Source organism: Felis catus, chromosome B3 (genome assembly GCF_018350175.1).
Source record: "Felis catus isolate Fca126 chromosome B3, F.catus_Fca126_mat1.0, whole genome shotgun sequence".
Classification (NCBI taxonomy): domain Eukaryota; kingdom Metazoa; phylum Chordata; class Mammalia; order Carnivora; family Felidae; genus Felis; species Felis catus.
In genome coordinates, this window is record NC_058373.1 from 131,883,123 (window position 1) to 131,903,208 (window position 20,086).

At 40.2% G+C, this 20,086-nt stretch overlaps 1 protein-coding gene across 2 annotated transcripts in view; it reads right to left on the minus strand.

Annotated features, from left to right (window-relative positions):
- PTPN21 (protein tyrosine phosphatase non-receptor type 21) overlaps positions 1–20,086 on the minus strand; it is a 79,736-nt gene that overhangs the window by 29,541 nt on the left and 30,109 nt on the right. For both annotated transcript variants that reach the window (XM_023255923.2, XM_045060347.1), the window contains exons 3-9: positions 19,902–20,071; positions 10,054–10,151; positions 8,111–8,178; positions 7,238–7,308; positions 4,442–4,529; positions 3,970–4,058; positions 529–616 (exon numbers count right to left, since the gene is read on the minus strand). In XM_023255923.2, the coding sequence (XP_023111691.2) occupies positions 529–616; positions 3,970–4,058; positions 4,442–4,529; positions 7,238–7,308; positions 8,111–8,178; positions 10,054–10,151; positions 19,902–20,071 (672 nt within the window). The remainder of the gene's footprint in view (positions 1–528; positions 617–3,969; positions 4,059–4,441; positions 4,530–7,237; positions 7,309–8,110; positions 8,179–10,053; positions 10,152–19,901; positions 20,072–20,086) is intronic.

The window sequence follows — 20,086 nt, forward strand, 5'->3', positions numbered from 1 at the left end:
AGGCATTCACTTAGCAATGTAAATTAATATGTTAGTACTTACTTTCTCTCCTATTTAGTCCCTTTAGTTTACTTTAAAGATCACCATACCAGATAGTATTTATTCAAGGACTCATTCATTCGACAATATTTACTGAGCAACTACTTTTTGCCAAGTGCTATTATGCAAAATGTTATTAATATTTTATGTTTTATAAAAGTACTAAATATTATAATTTTATTTTTTTTAATGTTTATTTATTTTTGAGAGAGAGAGAGAGAGTGAGAGCGAGCATGAGCAGGGGAGGGGCAGAAAGGGAGGGGGACAGAGGATCTGAACCAGGCTCTGTGTGGACAGCCCAATGCGGGGCTCAAACTCACAAACATGAAATCATGACCTGAGCCGAAGTCAGACACTCAACCAACTGAGCCACCAAGGTGCCCCAAATATAATTTTAATGCCACCTCCCTCCCCAAACATGCACAATGAAATGCTAACTTGTTAACTTCTAGGGAAAACGTTCCAGGCAGATTCCTAGTGTTTACTCACAGTTTGAAACTGGATGGTCTCCTCTTTACTGGCCAGCTCTAATGCAAAAAAGGACTTATTGTGGGACATGTGAGCAATATCATGCCACCTACAGAATAACAAATAGAAAACAGCAATGTGAGTGTCACTAGAAGATGGAACATAGGATTTTTCCTTCTCGAGCTAGATGTGTAAGTTAATATTTGTTAATCGTCTTAAAAAGAAAACAGTTGTTTTAATCAGCTGGCATGCATCTTCTCGTTGAAGTGACAACAGCTAGTTGCAAAAAGTAAACATATGTAGACTAGGTGAAGGCAAACAGTACTTAAAAACATTAAGATCTGTCTATCCTCGTTTGCCAGATTAGTTTGATCAAAGAGGCCTCTCTGAGCTGGTTGCCAATGCCTCCTTCATTCATTCAACAAACATCCATTGTAACAATGCCCGAAATCGTGTTAGGTCCCAGGGATACTAAGATCAGTAAGGTACGGTGCTTCCCTCAAAGAAACACAGTTGGAGGGTGGGGATGAGAGAGAGAACATAGACACAAGCAAGTACCATTAAGTTTTTCAGGTAAACAAGGCACAAAGGTGGAGGAGGGGTGCTCTGAAAAGCTTCAGGGTGAAACAAAGATCGAATGCCAGGAACCCCAAGAGTGAACTACTCCGGGTGTGTTCATCAGGTTTCAAACTCTGATCCTGTATTTGCTAACTGTATTTTACCAAGTTTAGATTTTATATATTAATATTTTATTACATAACATATAATTTTATAAAAGGGAAAAATGGATCTGAAAGAAAAATTTTACCTCTCTTCATCCTTCTCCATTACATTAGATTTATTTATCTTAAATATATTATTTTTTTTAAGAGAGACAGAAGGCGCAAGTGAGTGAGAAGTAGAGGGAAAGAGAGAATCCAAGAGGGGCAGAGAGAGAGAGAGAGAGAGAGAGAGAGAGAGAGAGAGAAGCGGGGCTCAAGCTCACCCAACGTGGGACTCAAACTCATGAACCATGAGATCACCATCAGCTCAGCAACTGAGCTGAAATCAGATGCTTTACGACTGGGCCACCTAGATGCTCTATCTTAAATTTATTTAAATAAATAAAATTAATTTTTTGTGATTCAGTGTTTAATTGTTAAACCTAAAGATTCTCAGCATCATTATTAAAGAAGGCTATTTTAAAAATTCGTACCCAGTGAGATAAAAGAAGCTGGCTGGATGCCTCCAGTTTTCACAGGGCCCTTCGGGCACTGTCAGAGTCCTGCCCTGCTGGTGCAGTCCAGATCCTTTTCTGCCCCTTAACCCCCAACTCACACTTAGAAGACTTAAATGAGCAACTTAGGGCCATGAGAGCAATTGCCAAAGGGGAGTGCTGCTGGACCGAGGGCAGTACAGTCTGGGAGTGGGTTTATGCTCCCCACACTGGGTACACCATGGTCAAAATCACCATGGAGAATTCAGAGCCCAAAAGGCAGTAGTAAAGGAAAATAAGGAAACTAAAGGAAATAAAGGAAGGAATGTCAGCTTAGAGGAAAAAAAATCTTCAAAGGAAAACCTAGTCCTCAAGAAGAAACAGAATGGTTTTTAGAGAGCTTGAATAGTGGGGAATTAAGTTTCTTTTAATAAAAGAAGCCATTTGAGGATGCGGAGAAAGAGGATCTCTTTTGTACTGTTGCTGGGAATGCAGACTGATGCAGCCATTCTGGGAAACAGTATGGAGGTTCCTCAAAAAATTAAAAATAGAACTACCCTACCACCCAGCAACTGCACTACTAGGTACTTATCTAAGGGATACAGGTGTGCTGTTTCGAAGGGGCACATGCACCTCCATGTTTATAGCAGCACTATCAACAATAGCCAAAGTATGGAAAGAGCCCAAATATCCATCGATGGATGAGTGGATAAAGAAGATGTGGTATATATACACAATGGAGTATTACTCGGCAATCAGAAAGAATGAAATATTGCCATTTGCAACTACGTGGATGGAACTAGAGGGTAATATGCTAAGCAAAATTAGTCAGAGAAAGACAAATATCATATAATTTCACTCATGTGAGGACTTTAAGATACAAAACAGATGAACATAGGGAAGGAAAGCAAAAATAATATAACCAAGGAGGGGGACAAAAACATAAGAGACTCTTAAACATGGAGAACAAACAGAGGGTTACTTGGAGGGGTTGTGTTGGGGGGGGGGGATGAGCTAACTGGGTAAGGGACATTAAGGAATCTACTCCTGAAGTCATTGTTGCACTATATGCTAACTAACTTGGATGTAAATTAAAAAAACAAATAAATTTTTTAAATAAATAAATAAATAATAAAAATAAAAGAGGCCATTTAACGCAGTGGTTTATCTGTGGAGAATCTGAGTTTAAGTGGAGAATGTGAGTTCTTGGTTATGCCAGTTTATAATTGGGTGACCTTAGACAAATCACTCCATTTTTCTAAGGCTCAATTAAACCATGTGGAAAGTGGTGGTAGTACCATCTACTCAGAGTTGTAAAGATCACATGAAAAAATACACAGAGAGCACTCAGCACAGAACCTGGCTCATGACAAGCACTCAATAAATAGTAAATACAAAGGAACCCAGAACCAAAACTGATATAATGTTTTACTGCTCTACAAAAACAATATAAACTTTTAAATTTTCGTCAAGAATAGAATCAAAGTTAAAAAAAAAAAAACAGAATCAAAGTAAATAGAAAATAGAATCTCTGAATAATACTGGAACTATTTCTATGAAATGACACTTTGGATTTTCTAGGGTATGAATTTTAAGGAATGAAAAGGCAGGGATTGAATAACATGGTCTAATTGGCTATCTTCAAGATATAAATTCAAATACAGAATACTGAAAGGGAAATTTAAGCCACCTGCAATTTCATTGTTTGAAGTTGGCCACTATTAGCACATTGCTATAGATCCTCTCGCTATAAACCTTCTAAGATTTCCACAAATGAATAGCATCACATTTTTATAATCAGGAAAAAAATGAACATTATAAAAAGTAACTGAACTTTGCTTAACCAAAAAAAAAAAAAAAAAGAAAAATTTGCTTAGATGCTAGTATTTTAGGAATTTTAGTGCATGACTAGAATCAGAGAAAGGCCCAGATTTTCCACAAAAAGACAGTCCTAGAATCTAGAGCTGAAATTAAAAACTCACATCAAAACAAAGAACAGCCTCCATTTGGTAAGAAAAGGGTCACCCATCTTTAAGCATTTCATAAGTAGGCCATTATTATAAGCACTGTTTTCCACACATTTGGTTTTGAAGAAAGTGGCTTATAAAAGAACCAATGCAGTCAGGTGTTATTTTATTCTAGGAGGGGCATATTTCCATTTCCTAATGAGACCCAGGGTGAGATTTGTGGGCATTATTACTAGTATATGTACTAAAACTATCACCAAGAGGAGCTGCAGAAAAGTGCAAAGGATGTAAGCAAAGTACCTAAATATCACAGGAGGCCTTCCATTCTTGTGTTTCACGAAGATGCCTTCAAGACATGCTCCAATGGATATGTCACTGCCTTGGCTATCCTGAAACGAGAAAGCACAGAAAGAAGCATTTGGGCAGCAGGTGCATGAGAAGTGTGACAATGAACCCAGCTTAGCAGATGCTCAGAAGACCTACATGGAGGGCAAAGTCTGAAAGGTTTAAAGGAATCACCTTGTCGAATAGGTATGAAAAGAGGACAAACCGGGCTCCTCAAAGAACCCATTTTCAAGAGCATTTCAAAGAACAAATTGCAAAACAGGAGTGTGTTTTACTAAGAAATTTTGGTCACAGGACCTCAGCTTTCCGGTTTCCAGACTTTCCCATGCCTCCCGCCTCTGCACCACAGGGTGTCCCCAGGTCTCCCCACTGTCCTCTGAGCTCCTGAGATCGACTGGGAGAGCCCCAGCCTTCATGCCATACTCACCTTTGCGGGGTAGCTCTCTTCTCCATAGCCGTCCATCCTCTCTACCTCCTGCATGTACAGCATTTCAGCATCAGGAGCCGTGAGCCTTCTGCAACCCAAAAGATGTGAGGTTGATCACAGAACCAAAAATGGGGGTGGGGAGGAGGCGTTGCTTAAAAAACTACATAATCAATTTGGCATAAGATATTTACAAACATTTCAAATTTTTAAGCATACCAGAAATTACTTCAACCGATCCATCAACATCGGTTGAAAGTCAACTACACGCACAGCACTCTGCTGAATGCTGAGGGTTATAAAGATCCCATCCCTGTACTTTGGGCAGGCCAGGGGGACGTGGGGAGTCAAACTCCCTAAAAAGTCTTCACTGAAAGCTGAATTCATTTGAATTCACTGAATTCATTTGAAACCACTAAGTAACTGCTTATTATACAAAATATCAGGCAATACTAAGCATCGTGTGCTAAATGCCAAGTGATAAGTGTTAGAAGATGGTAAGGGTTAGAAGATGGTAATCCTTTTCTGGGGGCAGAGTTACAAGGGTGGGCAGGAAGGCGGTGTGGGTAAAGAAGGTTCTCAACTGCATGGAGGCTTGTCCCCCCCCCCCCCCCCCGCCTCATCTGCTGTTCTTCCAGCATCCGTAAGGCATCCCACCCTGCAACCAAGCCATGATGTTCTCTCATGCTGGCCTCTGCACATGCTGATCTGTCTTCCTGGCACAACCGTCACTCACCTGTGCACCTGATCAATCCCTAATAGCCTTCAAGAGTCAGCCTACGTATCACTCCTTTGTCACCTGCTGTGATATCCCTGAGTCTAAATCAGATGCCCCTGTTCCATCCATGCAGACCCACCACATTCTATGCACACCTCCCCCACTGCACTCATATCACATTGTTAGTTTATAATTACTATTCCAATGCCCACCCCTTAAGACTCCAAAGCAGGGAATACGTCCTTTGATGGCAGCTAATTGTTCTATTTATCTTCATGCCACAGCATCCAGCCTCATACAGAATAATAGTACTAAACTATCTTTTAAAAAGATGCACAAACAAGGGGCGCTTGGGTGTCTCAGTCGGTTAAGCGTCCGACTTCGACTCAGGTCATGATCTCACGATTTGGGAGTTCGAGCCCCGCATCGGGCTCTGTGCAGCCTGCTTGGGATTCTGTGTCTCCCTCTCTCTGCTCCTCCTCCGCTCGCACTCTGTCACTCTGTCTCTCTCTCTCTCTCTCTCTCAAAAATAAATAAAGATTAAAAAAAAAGATGCACAAATGAGTACATGAAAGTAACAAAAGATAGGGTGATAAGTGCCTGAGGGATGATTTATGCTGGCAGAAAGAAAAGGTTTATTTGGGACAGCAAAAAGTGAAGCCAGAAAGGCAGGATGTGACCAAGTCTTTAATCCCAGGGCTAATGAACTCAGGCTAGTGGAAAGCCAGAAAAGACTCATGAGCACGGGGGAAGGCAAGGAGGGGAGATGAAAAGAAAGTGGTGTTTTAAGAAGATTGATCTTGGGGTGCCTGGGTGGCTCAGTCGGTTAAGCGTCTGACTTCAGCTCAGGTCATGATCTCAGTTTGTGAGTTCAAGCCCAGCATTAGACTCTGTGCTGACAGCACAGAGCCTGGAGCCCACTGAGTTCTGTGTCTCTCCCTCTCTCTCTGCCCCTCCCCTGCCCCTGCTCACTGTCTCTCTCTCTCCCTCTCAAAAGTAAATAAATATTTAAAAAAAAAATTTTTTTTTAAAAAGAAGATTGGTCTCTAGTGAGCAACTCTATGGATTTGAGTGGGAAGAGACTAAAGGCAAAAGGTTATTTTTAATGGGAGGGGATGAACAATAGGTTATAATTAGATACACCTGGGTTCAAATCCCATCTCTACCACATGTAACTTTGGGCAAGTTATTTACTCTTTTTGAGCTTGGTTTTTTCAGTCTGTAAAAACAGAATATCATTTACCTTAAAGGGTGGTTATAAGAGCGTAATGTTATCTAACATACCTGGAACTATGTAGCATTCGGTTGAGAGTAAGACCTAGCATTCTCCAGGGGAGGATTTTTTTCTTTTTCTTTTTCTTTTTTTATTTTTTTTATTTTTTTAATGTTTATTTTTGAGACAGAGCGTGAGTGGGGGCAGAGAGAAAGGGAGACACAGAATCCAGAGCACAATCCAGGCTCTGAGCTGTCAGAGCCAGATGTGGGGCCAGAACTCACAAACTGCAAGATCATGACCTGAGTCGAAGTCAGACACTTAACTGACTGAGCCCCCCAAGTGCCCCATGGGGGAGGATTTTTCTTACACACAACACATACAGGTTCACTACCAAATGAGGCCATTATTTACCCACATGCATGGGCCAAGGCAAGAAACACAGCTCATGGTACAGATTGCCCAGAAGACAGAGATACAGTTTCCAAAGGTATACTGGGGGGTAACTCTACACGGGCTGCATCACAATAGGAAACAAGTCTCCCTAATCTTGCATTAACCCACATGAGACTAGGTCACCACCGAAACCTTTACTATATGGAGTAAAGAAGTGGCACCCTTCAGTGACTGGCTGCTTTCAATGTTCTCAGCTTCCTCACTGATAACCATGGACAGTAAATGAATTAACATGGGGAAGTGATTAGAACAGCACTTGGCACACTGAGTGCAATGGAACGCTGGCTCCCCAGAGCAGAAGTAGTGGCTGCAGCAGCACAAAAGCTCCAAGTTTTAACCGTGTCAATACGTATATCATAGTCAACCCGGCTTTGCTTCCACACGATTTCCATTTCTTATCTCTTAGTGTTACCTGTATTTCTGATGCAGTAAGGCCACTTTTTGGGTTGCTTCTTCCAATACTTTTTCATCTTGTAACCACCCCTGAAGAAAATACACTGCAGTAAGTATGTAAACAAGCCACCAAAATTTCTTCAGAGGAATCACCGCTAGTCCTGTCACTAGCAGGCAAAATTCGGACTAGTATCAGCATGCGGGAGATTTGCTTAAGTATGTGATCAAGATCCTTCTAAGGAATGAAGTAGCTTGTGCTCAGGAGCCAAAACACCCGCCCCACCTTCTCAGTTCATCCCGGAGAAGGTCTCAGCTGAGTTATTTCAGGTTGGCAACATCACCCATCAGCCAGTTCTGAGTCCGGCACAACGACAACATCTTGTGTGTTCCCCGACTGGCTGTGTAGACACTCAGAAGAGCATCATAACACCTCCCGTAGTTGTTCCAATGTGGTTTTCCTGTCAATCACATCAGTAGTGACTTTAAAAAGCAGACAGCAGTGTCTTCTTGCCATCTACTTTTTACACTGCTGCTGAGAAGCCAAATTCATTCCCACATCACTGAGAGGTTTCGAGCCTTCGGTTAAAAGCAAAACCTCCGTGGTGTTCCTCAGAAGTTGGAAGTGAATCCCTCTCTTAGACTCACACCCAAACACAAAACAAATCTCTCTGGCTGCAGCCCAGTGACTGCACCCCTTCCATTTCTGTGGGTTTACAACGACCAGTAAGACTACAAAGGAAAGCACTTCCACTTGAGTTGTTTATGAGGCAATTGATTTTTTTAAACACTATTCCAGTCCAGTAAATCCACCATATGGACTTTGTTTTGGGGATTATTAAAGGATGTGCAAATAAACTATTTATAAAAAGCCCAATGTTGAAAGAAGTCTTACCACAGGAAACAAGGCAAATTTCTGAAGGAAGTCCTGGGATTCATATTGATCAAAGTCACCAAAATCAGCTGTACAAAATGACAAATATTCACATTAGTTATGTTTAATTTGCAAAGAAAAACATGTACAACCAAATGCAATATGCAGTATATAGATGGTATGCTTATGACTTAGAAGTCAAATGTGCCTTATAGCTGCTATACAGTATATGTTTTAAAAAGTCTTTTTAAAAATATCAATGGGGTGGCTCAGTCAGTTAACTGTCTGACTTTGGCTCAGGTCACGAGCTCACAGTTTGTGAGTTTGAGCCCCGTGTTGAGCTCTGTGCTGACAGCTCAGAGCGTGGAGCCTGTTTTAGATTCTGTGTCTCCCTCTCTCTCTGCCCCTCCCCTGCTCATGCTCTGTCTCTCTCTCTCAAAGATAATAAATGAAACATTAAAAATATATGTATTATTTATTATTTAATATAATATATATATTAGGTAGATTCATGTGTCTTAAACTTGGAAAAATACCTATAAATAAAGGGAAAAAATAAGTTACAAACTAAATGTATCATGATCTCATTTTTATGAATAACAAACAAAAGCTACCCTGTAATCACGTGTGCTTACTTATGCACTGGAAGATATCAGAAAGAAATCAAACTGTTTATAGCAGTGATCACCTCTAGGAAATGAAATTAGATCACTTGAACATGTTACAGCAAGATGTGTTTGCTTTAGAAATTTTTAATTGTTAAAAAAAAAATGATAGTTCTGCAAAGACCTTATGAAAACCTTTCTTTTAAACTTTTTTTTTTAAGGTTTATTTAATTTTGAGACAGAGACAGAGCACAAGCAGGGAAGGGACAGAGAGAGAGAGAGACAGAGAGAGAGAGAGAGAGAGAGAGACAGAGAGAGAGAGACAGAGAATCTGAAGCAGGCCCCAGGCTCTGAGCTGTCAGCACAGAGCCCAACGCGGGGCTCGAACTCACGACCTGTGAGATCATGACCTGAGCCGAAGCTGGACACACAACCAACTGAGCCACCCAGGCGACCCATGAAAAACTAACTCTTAAAGCCAAAGATGATATTTAGGAAGATTCCAAGTACCTTGATAAGGAATATGGCTCCATGTGTATCAGGCATTTGTTTGTCTAGAAATGATATATGTCTCCATACCTTCTAATATCTGAAGGAACTTTATTAAAGATTCTTCTGGTTAAGTTTCAATTCCCAAAATTAATGCCAATTATCATTTGAAATAATGACCCATCAGAAGTCTTCCCAAAACATATACATGCATGTAAATACGTGTTGATTAGACATGGGAAACAGAACAGAATGACACAATCCAAAAACACTTACGAAATGCAAAGCTTTATCTGTTATGATTGACAATGCTCTATAATCCAGGACAACTGCTTAAGAAACCAAATAAATGACGTCTGCTAAAAGTATAAGCGTTAATATAACTTCATCAACCTCACTGTTTGCCTGATCTTTCTTCCTAAAATATTAGCTAGCTACAGATCAAGTCCTTGCACTGGAGGAATACACAGCATATTACATGCTGTGTGTGTGTGTGTGTGTGTGTGTTTGTGTGTGTGTGTTTTCTCTGTTTTTGGTTGCTTTGTTGACATAGGATAACATGCTTCACTTCCAGAAGTCTCATATTTCATGAAAGGTATCCAAATTTATTTTTTCCTGCAAGAAAACTAATTTCACTAACACCACTATAGGAAGTCAGTTATTTTAAGAATCCTTTGTTGTTTTTGTTATAACACACATTTTTTTAAAGATTCTTTTTTTTAAGTTATCTCCACACCTAATGTGGGGCTCAAAATTACAACCCTTAGATCAAGAGTCACATGCTCCACTGACTGAGCCAGTCAGGCGTCCCTGTTACAACATACATTTCAATCTGATATATCCATTACATCATCAATTGCCATTATTTACCTTGAACAGCTAAGCCGGCTAGCTGAATTGCTTGTTCTAATGTACAAGGAATGTTTCCTTCCAAGATATCTTTCTTCAGCTGCAGATAATACTGGTATCTATAAAAAATGTCAATGAAAAAAAGTCAGTATCAATATTACCTTCAACTGAGACACAATACATTTTACAATAATTTGGTAGAAGAGCAAAAACTAGTCAAAGAAAACCTTAACCCCAGATGGTTTCAAAAAATGACAAGAATGTCCTTGACCATATCTACACCTACACATACATATACGTGCCTGTACGCGTGCGCGTGCGCACACACACACACACACACACAATGTAATCAATTTGTTGAATCACTTATCCTTAACTGTAGTTATTTCAAAGCTACAACCACTCAGATGACTGGTCGCCTTTCCAATGCCCTGTAAAACAGTTCCTAAGTTTTGTTCTGTTTAGTTGGAGAAACAGAGAATCCATGACCAATCATTACTTTAAAAACCTTGACTAGTCAGAAAGAGAAATCAAGGAATCAACCCCATTTACAATTACACCAAAAACCATAAAATACCCAGGAATAAACCCAACCAGACAGGTGAAAAACCTACACAATGAAAACTATAGAAAGCTTATGAAAGAAATTGAAAAAGACACAAAAAAATGGAAAAAGATTCCATGCTCCTGGATATGAAGAACAAATATTGTTAAAATGTCAATACTACCCAAAGCAATCTACATATCCAATGCAATCTCTATCAAAATAACACCAGCATTCTTCACAGAGGTAGAACAAACAATCCTAAAATTTGTATGGAACCAGGAAAGACCCCAAATAGCCAAAGCAATCCTGAAAAATAACACCAAAGCTGGAGGCATCACAATCCCAGACTTCAAGCTGAATTACAAAGCTGTCATCATCAAGACAGTATGGTACTGGCACAAAAACAGACACATAAATCAATGGAACAGAATAGAGAACCCAGAAATGGACCCACAAACATATGGCCAACTAATCTTTGACAAAGCAGGAAAGAATATCCAATGGAAAAAGACAGTCTCTTCAGCAAATTGTGTTGGGAAAACTGCACAGCAACATGCAGAAAAATGAACCTGGACCACTCTCTTACACCATACCAAAAATAAACTCAAAATGGATGAAAGACCTAAATGTAAGGCAGGAAGCCATCAAAATCCTAGAGGAGAAGACAGGCAGCAACATCTTTGACCTCAGCTGCAAAAACTTTTTTTTTTAAGTTTTTAAAAATTATTTATTGAGAGAGAGAGAGGGAACCAAGGGGAAGGGCAGAGACAGAGGGGGACAGAGGATCCGAAGCGGTCTCTGTGCTGACAGCAGAGAGCCTGGTACAGGGTTCAAACCCACGAACTAGGAGATCATGACCTATGCCAAAGTCAGACGCTTAGCTGACTGAGCTACGCAGGTAGGTGCCCCTTGGCCACAGCAACTTCTTACTTGACATGTCTCCAAAGGCAAGGGAAACAAAAGTAAAAATGAACAACTGGGACCTCATTAAGAGAAAGAGCTGCACAGAGAAAGAAATAATCAGCAAGACAAAAAGGCAACTGATGGAATGGGAGAAGATATTTACAAATGACATATCAGATAAAGGGTTAGTATCCAAAATCTATAAAGAACTTATCAAACTCAACAAACAAAAAACAAATAATCCAGTGAAGAGAGGGCAAAAGACATGAATAAACACTTTTCCAAAGAAGACATCAAGATGGCTAAGAGACACATGAAAACATGCTCAACAATCATTCATCATCAGGGAAATACAAATCAAAACCACAATGAGATACCACCTCACACCTGTCAGAATGGCTAAAATTAACAACTCAGGCAACAACATATGTTGGCGAGGATGCAGAGAAAGAGGAACCTTTTGCACTGCTGGTGGGAATGCAAACTGGTGCTGCCACTCTGGAAAACAGTAGGGAGGTTCCTCAAAAAATTAAAAATAGAACTACCCTACGAGCCAGCAATTGCACTACTACATATTTATCCAAAGAATATAGGATTGCTGTTTCAAAGGAGCGCACACACCCCAACGTTTATAGCAGCAGTACTGACAATAGCCAAAGTATGGAAAGAGCCCAAATATCCATCAACTGATGAATGGATAAAGAAGAAGCAGGGTGTGTGTGTGTGTGTGTGTGTGTGTGTGTGTGTGTGTGTGTGTACACATACATTTATGTATGTGTATATGTATACACACATGCATACATGTATGTATGTATACATATGTGTGTATACATACGTGTGTGTGTGTGTGTGCGCGCGCGCAGTGTATACACACACACATAATGGAATATTATTCGGTGATCAAAAATAATGGAATCTTGGGGCGCCTGGGTGGCCCAGTCAGTTAAGCATTTGACTTCAGCTCAGGTCATGATCTCACGGTCTGTGAGTTTGAGCCCCACGTCGGGCTCTGTGCTGACAGCTCAGAGCCTGGACCCTACTTCAGCTTCTGTCTCCCCCTCTCCGTTTCCTCCTTTACTCACTCTCTGTCTCTGTCTCTCTCTCTCAAAAATTAATAAACGTTAAAAAAAGTAATGAAATCTTGCCATTTGCAACAACATGGATGGAACTAGAGTGTTTATGCTAAGTGAAATAAGTCAGTCAGAGAAAGACAAATATCATGTGACTTCACTCAGGTGGAATTTAAGATACAAAACAGATGAACATAAAGGAAGGGAAACAAAAATAATAATAAAATAAGGGAAGAGGACAAACCATAAGAGACTCTTAAATACAGAGAACAAACAGGGTTGCTGGAGGGGTTTTGGGTGGGGGGGATGGGCTAAATGGGCAAGGGGCATTAAGGAGGACACTTGTTGGGAGGAGCAATGAGTACTCTATGTAAGTGATGAATCACAAAAGTCTATTCCTGAAATCATTATTATCTATATGTTAACTTGGTTGTAAATTAAAAATAATAATAATATAAATAAAAGTTAAAAAATAAGAACCCTGACTAGTAACCTGGTAAGATAAGACTTTGGTAGAAGTTACTTATTCTGATGGAAGTTCCTTACCCTAGAAAGTAAAGCCAAAAGAAAATGCTTCCTGATAGTTCAGACCAGGCTTATATTAAAATATTTTGAAGAAATCCCCAAAAGAATAGCATCATAGCTTTCTTAATACTCTTGTAATGTGGGTTTACTTCTGTTTACACTTTCAATATACAGGGCACTAGTTACCAGCACAAGCTTTAGTCAGGCAGACCTAGGTTAAATTCCAGCTCCCCAATGTAGCAGTTTGAATGAACAAGGGCAAGTCATAACCTGTGGCTTTAACTTATCACCAATAAAGGGGCACCTGGGTGCCTCCGCTGGTTAAGCATCTGACTCCTGATTTCAGCCTCAGATCATGATCTCATGATTCTTGGGACAGAGCCCTGAGTCAGAACCTGATTGGGATTCTCTCTCTCCCTCTCTCTTTGCCCCTCCTCTGCCTCTCCCACTCTCTCTCCCTCAAAATAAGTAGACTTTAAATAAGTTTATCACCAGTAAAATAAGAGTACTATCGCCCATTCACAAGGTTGAGCATATGAAGCCAATTAACAGTTATTTCATCTATAACCACTACTCCATTTTGATAAAGCTCTACAGTGAAGATTTATGCTGCTTTCCTTTGATTTATTCATTTCACTGGTAATTACGAGGGCCTACTATGCGCCAAGCATTGTTCTAGATGCTGGGAATACAATGTTGAATGAAGATACACCAACTCCCTGCCAGTATAGTCTATAGAGCCATCTTGAATCCAGAATCTCTTCCGGGTTTGGCATCTGTGAATGCAACCTGGTCACGTTTGAATTCCCCTCAGAGCCCACCCCTTTAATCACTTCATATGTTTCCTAACATCATCCACTTTTATTTTAGCTAGCTGTGAGGTCTCCATTCTTTGTTACAAAAAACACCATCCATTCGGATAAGAATTTAGATCCACCTTATCCCGTCCACCTGCTAGTGGTAAGTAGCAGAACCCACAGATTTCCTTCAACGGACAAACAGAATGCTGGTAGCTCTGGGATCTTGTCAAAGAAGAAAACTTCAAACCTTCTACTAGGCAGCTCCATTCCGAAGCCTATTTAAAGAAGATCGTATTTAGAGAAGTCTATCTATTGAACATGCCAGCCACATACCCCACTCTAAATACTCTAGGTGCTTTCCTTAAAATCAAATCGCTGGAAAGCAACACACCTGCACCAAATTAGCTTAGTCTTCCACAGAAAGGCACACATTTTTTTGCCTTGTGTCACACTTTTCTATTTTAAGAGTCGATTCCTCCACAGTTGCTCTAAATTGTTCATTGCTGGTTCAATGTCTTCTACACAAAATCCCACCTGAAAATTTCCTTTTGAATGATATTCCAAGAAAATCTGTAATGTTTGCAAACTGATATGTTTTGTTTTGTTCTGTTTTGTTTTATCAGATGATGGATGATGGAACTCAGATAATTCCTTCTTTTGCCTTGACTGCCATGGAGCTCAGAGCTAAACTCCAGGCACAGCCAGTCACTGCTTCCCCTGGCCTTCCCTTCCTAACCACTTGCTCCACCTGTTTAATAACAGCCACCTTGTACTCAGGCACAGCTGAAGCTCAGAAATTAAATAATATGCAGAGATTAAATAATACCGCAAAGGTAGGCTGAGTCAGAGTTTGAATCTCGGTCAGAATGACCCCAAAGTGCGTGTTTTTGACTGTCACAAATCTCCAGTGAAGAATTTTCCTAGCATTTTTATCCTACTTCTTTAGTTTTTTTTTTTTTTTTGTTTTTTTTTTTTTTGAATAGTAGAGTCCATATGAATACAATGGTGAGAGCAAGGACTGAGAAGTCAGCCTGCTTGAGTTTAAATCTCAGTTCCACCACATACTGGCAGCATGACCTTGGGCAAGACATTTATTTAGCCTTTCTGTGCCTTAGTTTCCTCATCTACAAAATGGATAATAATACCTACTCTGTAAGATTTGTTGTGCGGAGGAAGTGAATGATTAAGTATAAAGTACTTGGGACAGTGCCTGACATATAGTAAGAAAGGTAAGTGGTTGCTTTTACTATTATCTTTCATCGTATTGTCCTTAAAATCCTTTAATGGAAGCAAGCAGTGTGTGCATATGTGTACATATCCATATATATGTATATACCCATATATATGTGTGTCTATGTATGCATGTATGTATATATTTAAGTATTTACTTAAAAGGAAAGGACCAAGAAATTTTACTTCAAAGGTTATTACCACTTCTATTAACACTTTTTGTTAAAATTATAATATGCTGGTGAGGCTAAGGATGATTTACAAATCTCTTCTCTCAGTATTTACTGGAAAAAGAATAATTAAAAAACAAAACAGTAATAAAATGTAACATGCAAACTTTTATTCCTTACAAACAGTTCTGAATTAAACTGCACATCTTAATTCTAAACAAGTGTTCTATAAATTTGCCCAAAGCCAAAATACTAATTAAAATAGACGTTTCATCTCAATCTTATGCACTTATCAACTTTCTAATATAAAATGCTTTTATACAAGAAATATTACATGAAACAATTATAATAAATTAGGTTGCCCCATTTTGCCCAGCAGATATTTCAGTATATAAAGAGGCAGTCTTTTCCTTCACCTTTTTTTTAAAGTTTATTTTGAGAGTTTATTTTAAAGTTTATTTGAGAGAAAGAGCACATGCGCACGCACAAGCGGAGCAGGGGCAGAGAGAGGGAAAGAATTCCAGGCAGACTCCGCACCATCTGCCTCGAGCCCGATGCAGGGCTCAAACTCACGACCTGTGAGATCATGACCTGAGCCGAAATCAAGAGTGAGGTACTCAACCAACCGGGCCACCAGGTGCCCTCCCTACCCACATTTATTTTAGGTTTATTTATTTCCTTCACTTGTTTTTCTTAGGCTAGTATTAGAAGGCTAACGTGTAGGTAATGGCACTTTTACGTTTTATTATGGAAATTCTGAAACACATATACAGAAAACAAGTCCCAGTAAACCCACACACCCTTATCATGCAGCCTCAATCATCACTTTATCCATACTGTTTCCTCTACATTCTCCCCTTCCCCACCCAAGTGCTTTAAATCAAATCCCAGATATATCATAGCACCTACAGGTACTTTAGTACATATTCCTAAAAGATAAACTTAAAAAAAAAAAAAGCCACATTTTTAACATAACCAACAAAATGAGCAATAGTGCCTTAAAGCTACCCAATATCCAGTCCGCATACAATTTTTGTGATTGCTTCAAAAACATACTTTTTTTTGAAGATTTTACTTAAGTAATCTCTACATCCAAAATGGGGCTTGAACTTAGAACCCTGAGATCAAGAGTTGCATGCTCTACCAACTGAGCTAGCCAGGTGCCCCTCAAAAATGTATTTTTACAGTTTTTTTATTTTTATTTTTATTTTATTTTTAATTTTTTTGTTTATGCATATTTGAGAGAGAGACAGGGTGCGAGTTGGGGAGGGGCAGAGAGGAAAACACAGAATCTGAAGCAGACTCCAGGCTCTAAGCTGTCAGCACAGAGCCCAACGCAGAGCTCAAACCCATGAATCACCAGACCATGACATGAGCCTAAGTCAGACACTTAACCCACTCAGCCACCCAGGTGCCCCTACAGATCTAAACAGGTTCACAGATTACACTGAACTGACATTTTTTTTTTTTTAATTTTTATTTTAGAGATAGAGCACAAGCAGGGAGATGGACAAAGAGAGAGAATCTCAAGCAGGCTCCACGCTCAGTGCAGAGCCTGATGCAGGGCTCGATCCCAGGACCCTGGGATCATGACCTGAGCCAAAATCAGAGTCGGACACTCAACCAACTGAGCCACCCAGGTGCCCTAATTGGACTGACATTTCTAAAGCTCTCTTAATTTTAAAAAGAAAAACTCCTGGGGCGCCTGGGTGGCGCAGTCGGTTAAGTGTCCGACTTCAGCCAGGTCACGACCTCACAGTCCGTGAGTTCGAGCCCCGCGTCAGGCTCTGGGCTGATGGCTCAGAGCCTGGAGCCTGTTTCCGATTCTGTGTCTCCCTCTCTCTCTGCCCCTCCCCCGTTCATGCTTTGTCTCTCTCTGTCCCAAAAATAAATAAACGTTGAAAAAGAAAAACTCCTTCTCTTTATTTTCATGTTATTTGTATTTGAAATGGTATGATGTGTCAAGTAGAATTCCCTACATTCTGGGTTTATCTGATTGCACTCTTGTAGGGTCATTTAACATGTTCATCTATTCTCCAATTTCTCCGGCGAACTGTTAGATTTAGAGCAGTGTTGTCTAACAGAAATTTCTGCAGTGATAAAGATAATGTATATCTGTGCTGTCCAATATGGTAGCCTTTAGCCACATGTGGCTACTGAGTACTTAAAATGTGGCTAGTGTAGTGTGACTGAGGAACTGAGAAAGGCCTCTTAAAGGCACATGAATCAGGGCACCTGGATGGCTCAGGTGGTTAAGCATCCATCCGACTCTTGATTTCTGCTAGGGTCATGATCGCATGGTTCAGGAGTTTGAGGCCCACATTGGGCTCTGTGCTGACAGCACGTGGCCTGCTTGGGACTCTCTCTCTCTCTCTCTCTCTCTCTCTCTCTCTCTCTCTCTCTCTCCACCTCTCTGCCCCTTCCCCACTCACATTCTCTCTCTCTCTCTCAAAATAAATAAATAAAATTTATCAAAAACAACATGAATCAGTTAAGGGTAGAACCAGTTTTACCCTTTTGCTGCCAGAATACGAATGTGATAGCTAGAACTTCTCTAGAATTATTTGACAAGGATATCTCCCAGTGAATGGAAAGAACACACCAAGGATGGCAGTACAGAAAGAGAGAAAGAGCATGGGTCCCTGAAGACTTTGTGGAGCAGCAGAAGCTCTGCATGGCTGACCTCTGGACTTATTTAACAAGTGAAAGATATTTAGGGTTTTTGGTCACATGTTGCCAAACTTAATCCTTACCGGTACAACTTCTCTACCAGGTTCTCCTATACATAATCAATGTGCACTCCTACTGACTCAATCTACCAGGCCTTAGTCCTTCCTACAGCTAATGCCTTTGTTCAGGTCCACATTCTAGACTAATGTCTGGATTGTGGCGTATACATTCCTAACTGGTCTCCTAACTATAGAGTCTTGCCACCTCTAAGCTACCTTCCGTGACAGGTGATGTTGGTAAAATACTAATGTCATCATTCCATTCTGTAAAAATTCGAAAATGTCTTTCCCCATTGTACCATGACCTTATGACTAGACATTCCTATTTTTCAAATCTCCTCTCCCCTCTCTAGGTAATGTCTGAAATTTCCTGAAAACACCAGAGGCTTTCATTCTCTCCCCTACTCTGCACCAGCTATTCCCTCTAACTGGAAAATTCCTTCTAAAGTCAAGTGAAAAGTCAACTTCTTTACTTGCCTGTTCCAGTTCCTTGGTGCCCCACCCCTAGGAATCTTCTGTTTTAATGAAAGCATTTATCATCATAATATACTGTAATTGTTTATTTACACGGGCTGTTGCTTCCAGACTCCAGTCACTCCTCCAGGGCAGGATTAAAGCCTAGTCACTTGTATACTCGTCTCCCACAGAGCTCTGACATCATACCATATTACATTTTCACTAAATGTTTAAATGAGTCATTGATCAGTTGCTGTTTTTCCTCCTGGCTTCTACTTCTCTCGTCAACATTCCTATCTCAGGTCACTTTTACAGTCAGTGCATGTTTATTATCCCTACTACCTGATTCTTGCTTCTTAGGTTTCATATCTTCTTCCGATAATTAACTGGCAAACTCAGTACTCAGAGAGAACATTACACAAACACAGGGCAGTACCAGGTTCTTATGTACAGGGTACCGTGTTAGATACTGTGCGAAAGGTAAAGCTAAAGAAAACTTACAGGTTTAAAATCCAAGAAAAAGATAAGATATGTACACAAAGAACTATAACGAAAGGCTGTAACAACTGCCATCTTAACACAAGTACAAGCAAATTGTAGGACAGTCTGGAAAAGGCAAAAGCTCATTCCAGGCCAAGGGTCGCAGAAACTTCATGGAGGAGGTGCCTTTTGAACTGAAATTCAGAAGACAAATAGGATTCCACTACATAAATAAGGAAGATCTAGGACCCAAAGATGAAAAGGCATGCGGCATGTTCCGGGCACTGGAAGTAGTCCAGCTCGGCTGAAAAGTAATGTTAAATGGGGTTCAAAAGATAAGGTAGTAGTGGATTTTGGAGAACTCTGAAAGGCAGACTCATGAATCCAAATTTTATTCCTTGTTTTTTATTCAAGGAAAAAAATGCAGTTCCTCCATCCCACTCCTTAATATGACCTTCCCTCTCTGCCTCTGTCCCTTCTAAGTGAACTTACCGGCCTCTTCTACCCTGGACACGCTCCCCCTCCCAACTATCTACAGACCATAGCTACTGAAGTCAAAGAACTGTAAGAACCCCTCTGCACATCTGCACATTTCCCTGAGGGATGAAGACAGATTCTGCGACTTTTTAAAATTTGCTCTCTCATTTCAGTGTTAACAAAGATCAGAAACAAATCAACAAAAACTTTGAAGGAAACATCACAACAAGAAGAGTTCACAGCCAGGATAAAAACATCATCTTCCCCGTTAATCACTCCTTTGTGCCTAGTGAAACCATAATTCATGCAACACACAATAAAATACTCTGACACACTGCATACCAGAACCTCCCTGCAATAATGTGGCTAAATATGTGGGCAGGAGGGCAATGTTTAGTCTTACCTCCTGACTTTAACCTTGGTGTCACTTTTTTAATCTCATTAGATTATTTCCTAAAAACAAAGAGCATATTAGTGCTCACCTGGTAATCTCCTGCTGCAGCTGTGAAACTGAAGGCACGTAAAACACCACTCCAAAATAGACGGTAGGTTCCAATGCATATTTATCCAGCTGCTTCTTGAGAGGCTTTTCCAAATCTACCCAACGGCGCTGATTTTGCTTGTTGTGGTACCAGAGGCTGAAGTAAGTGATCTGGAAAGAGGGAAA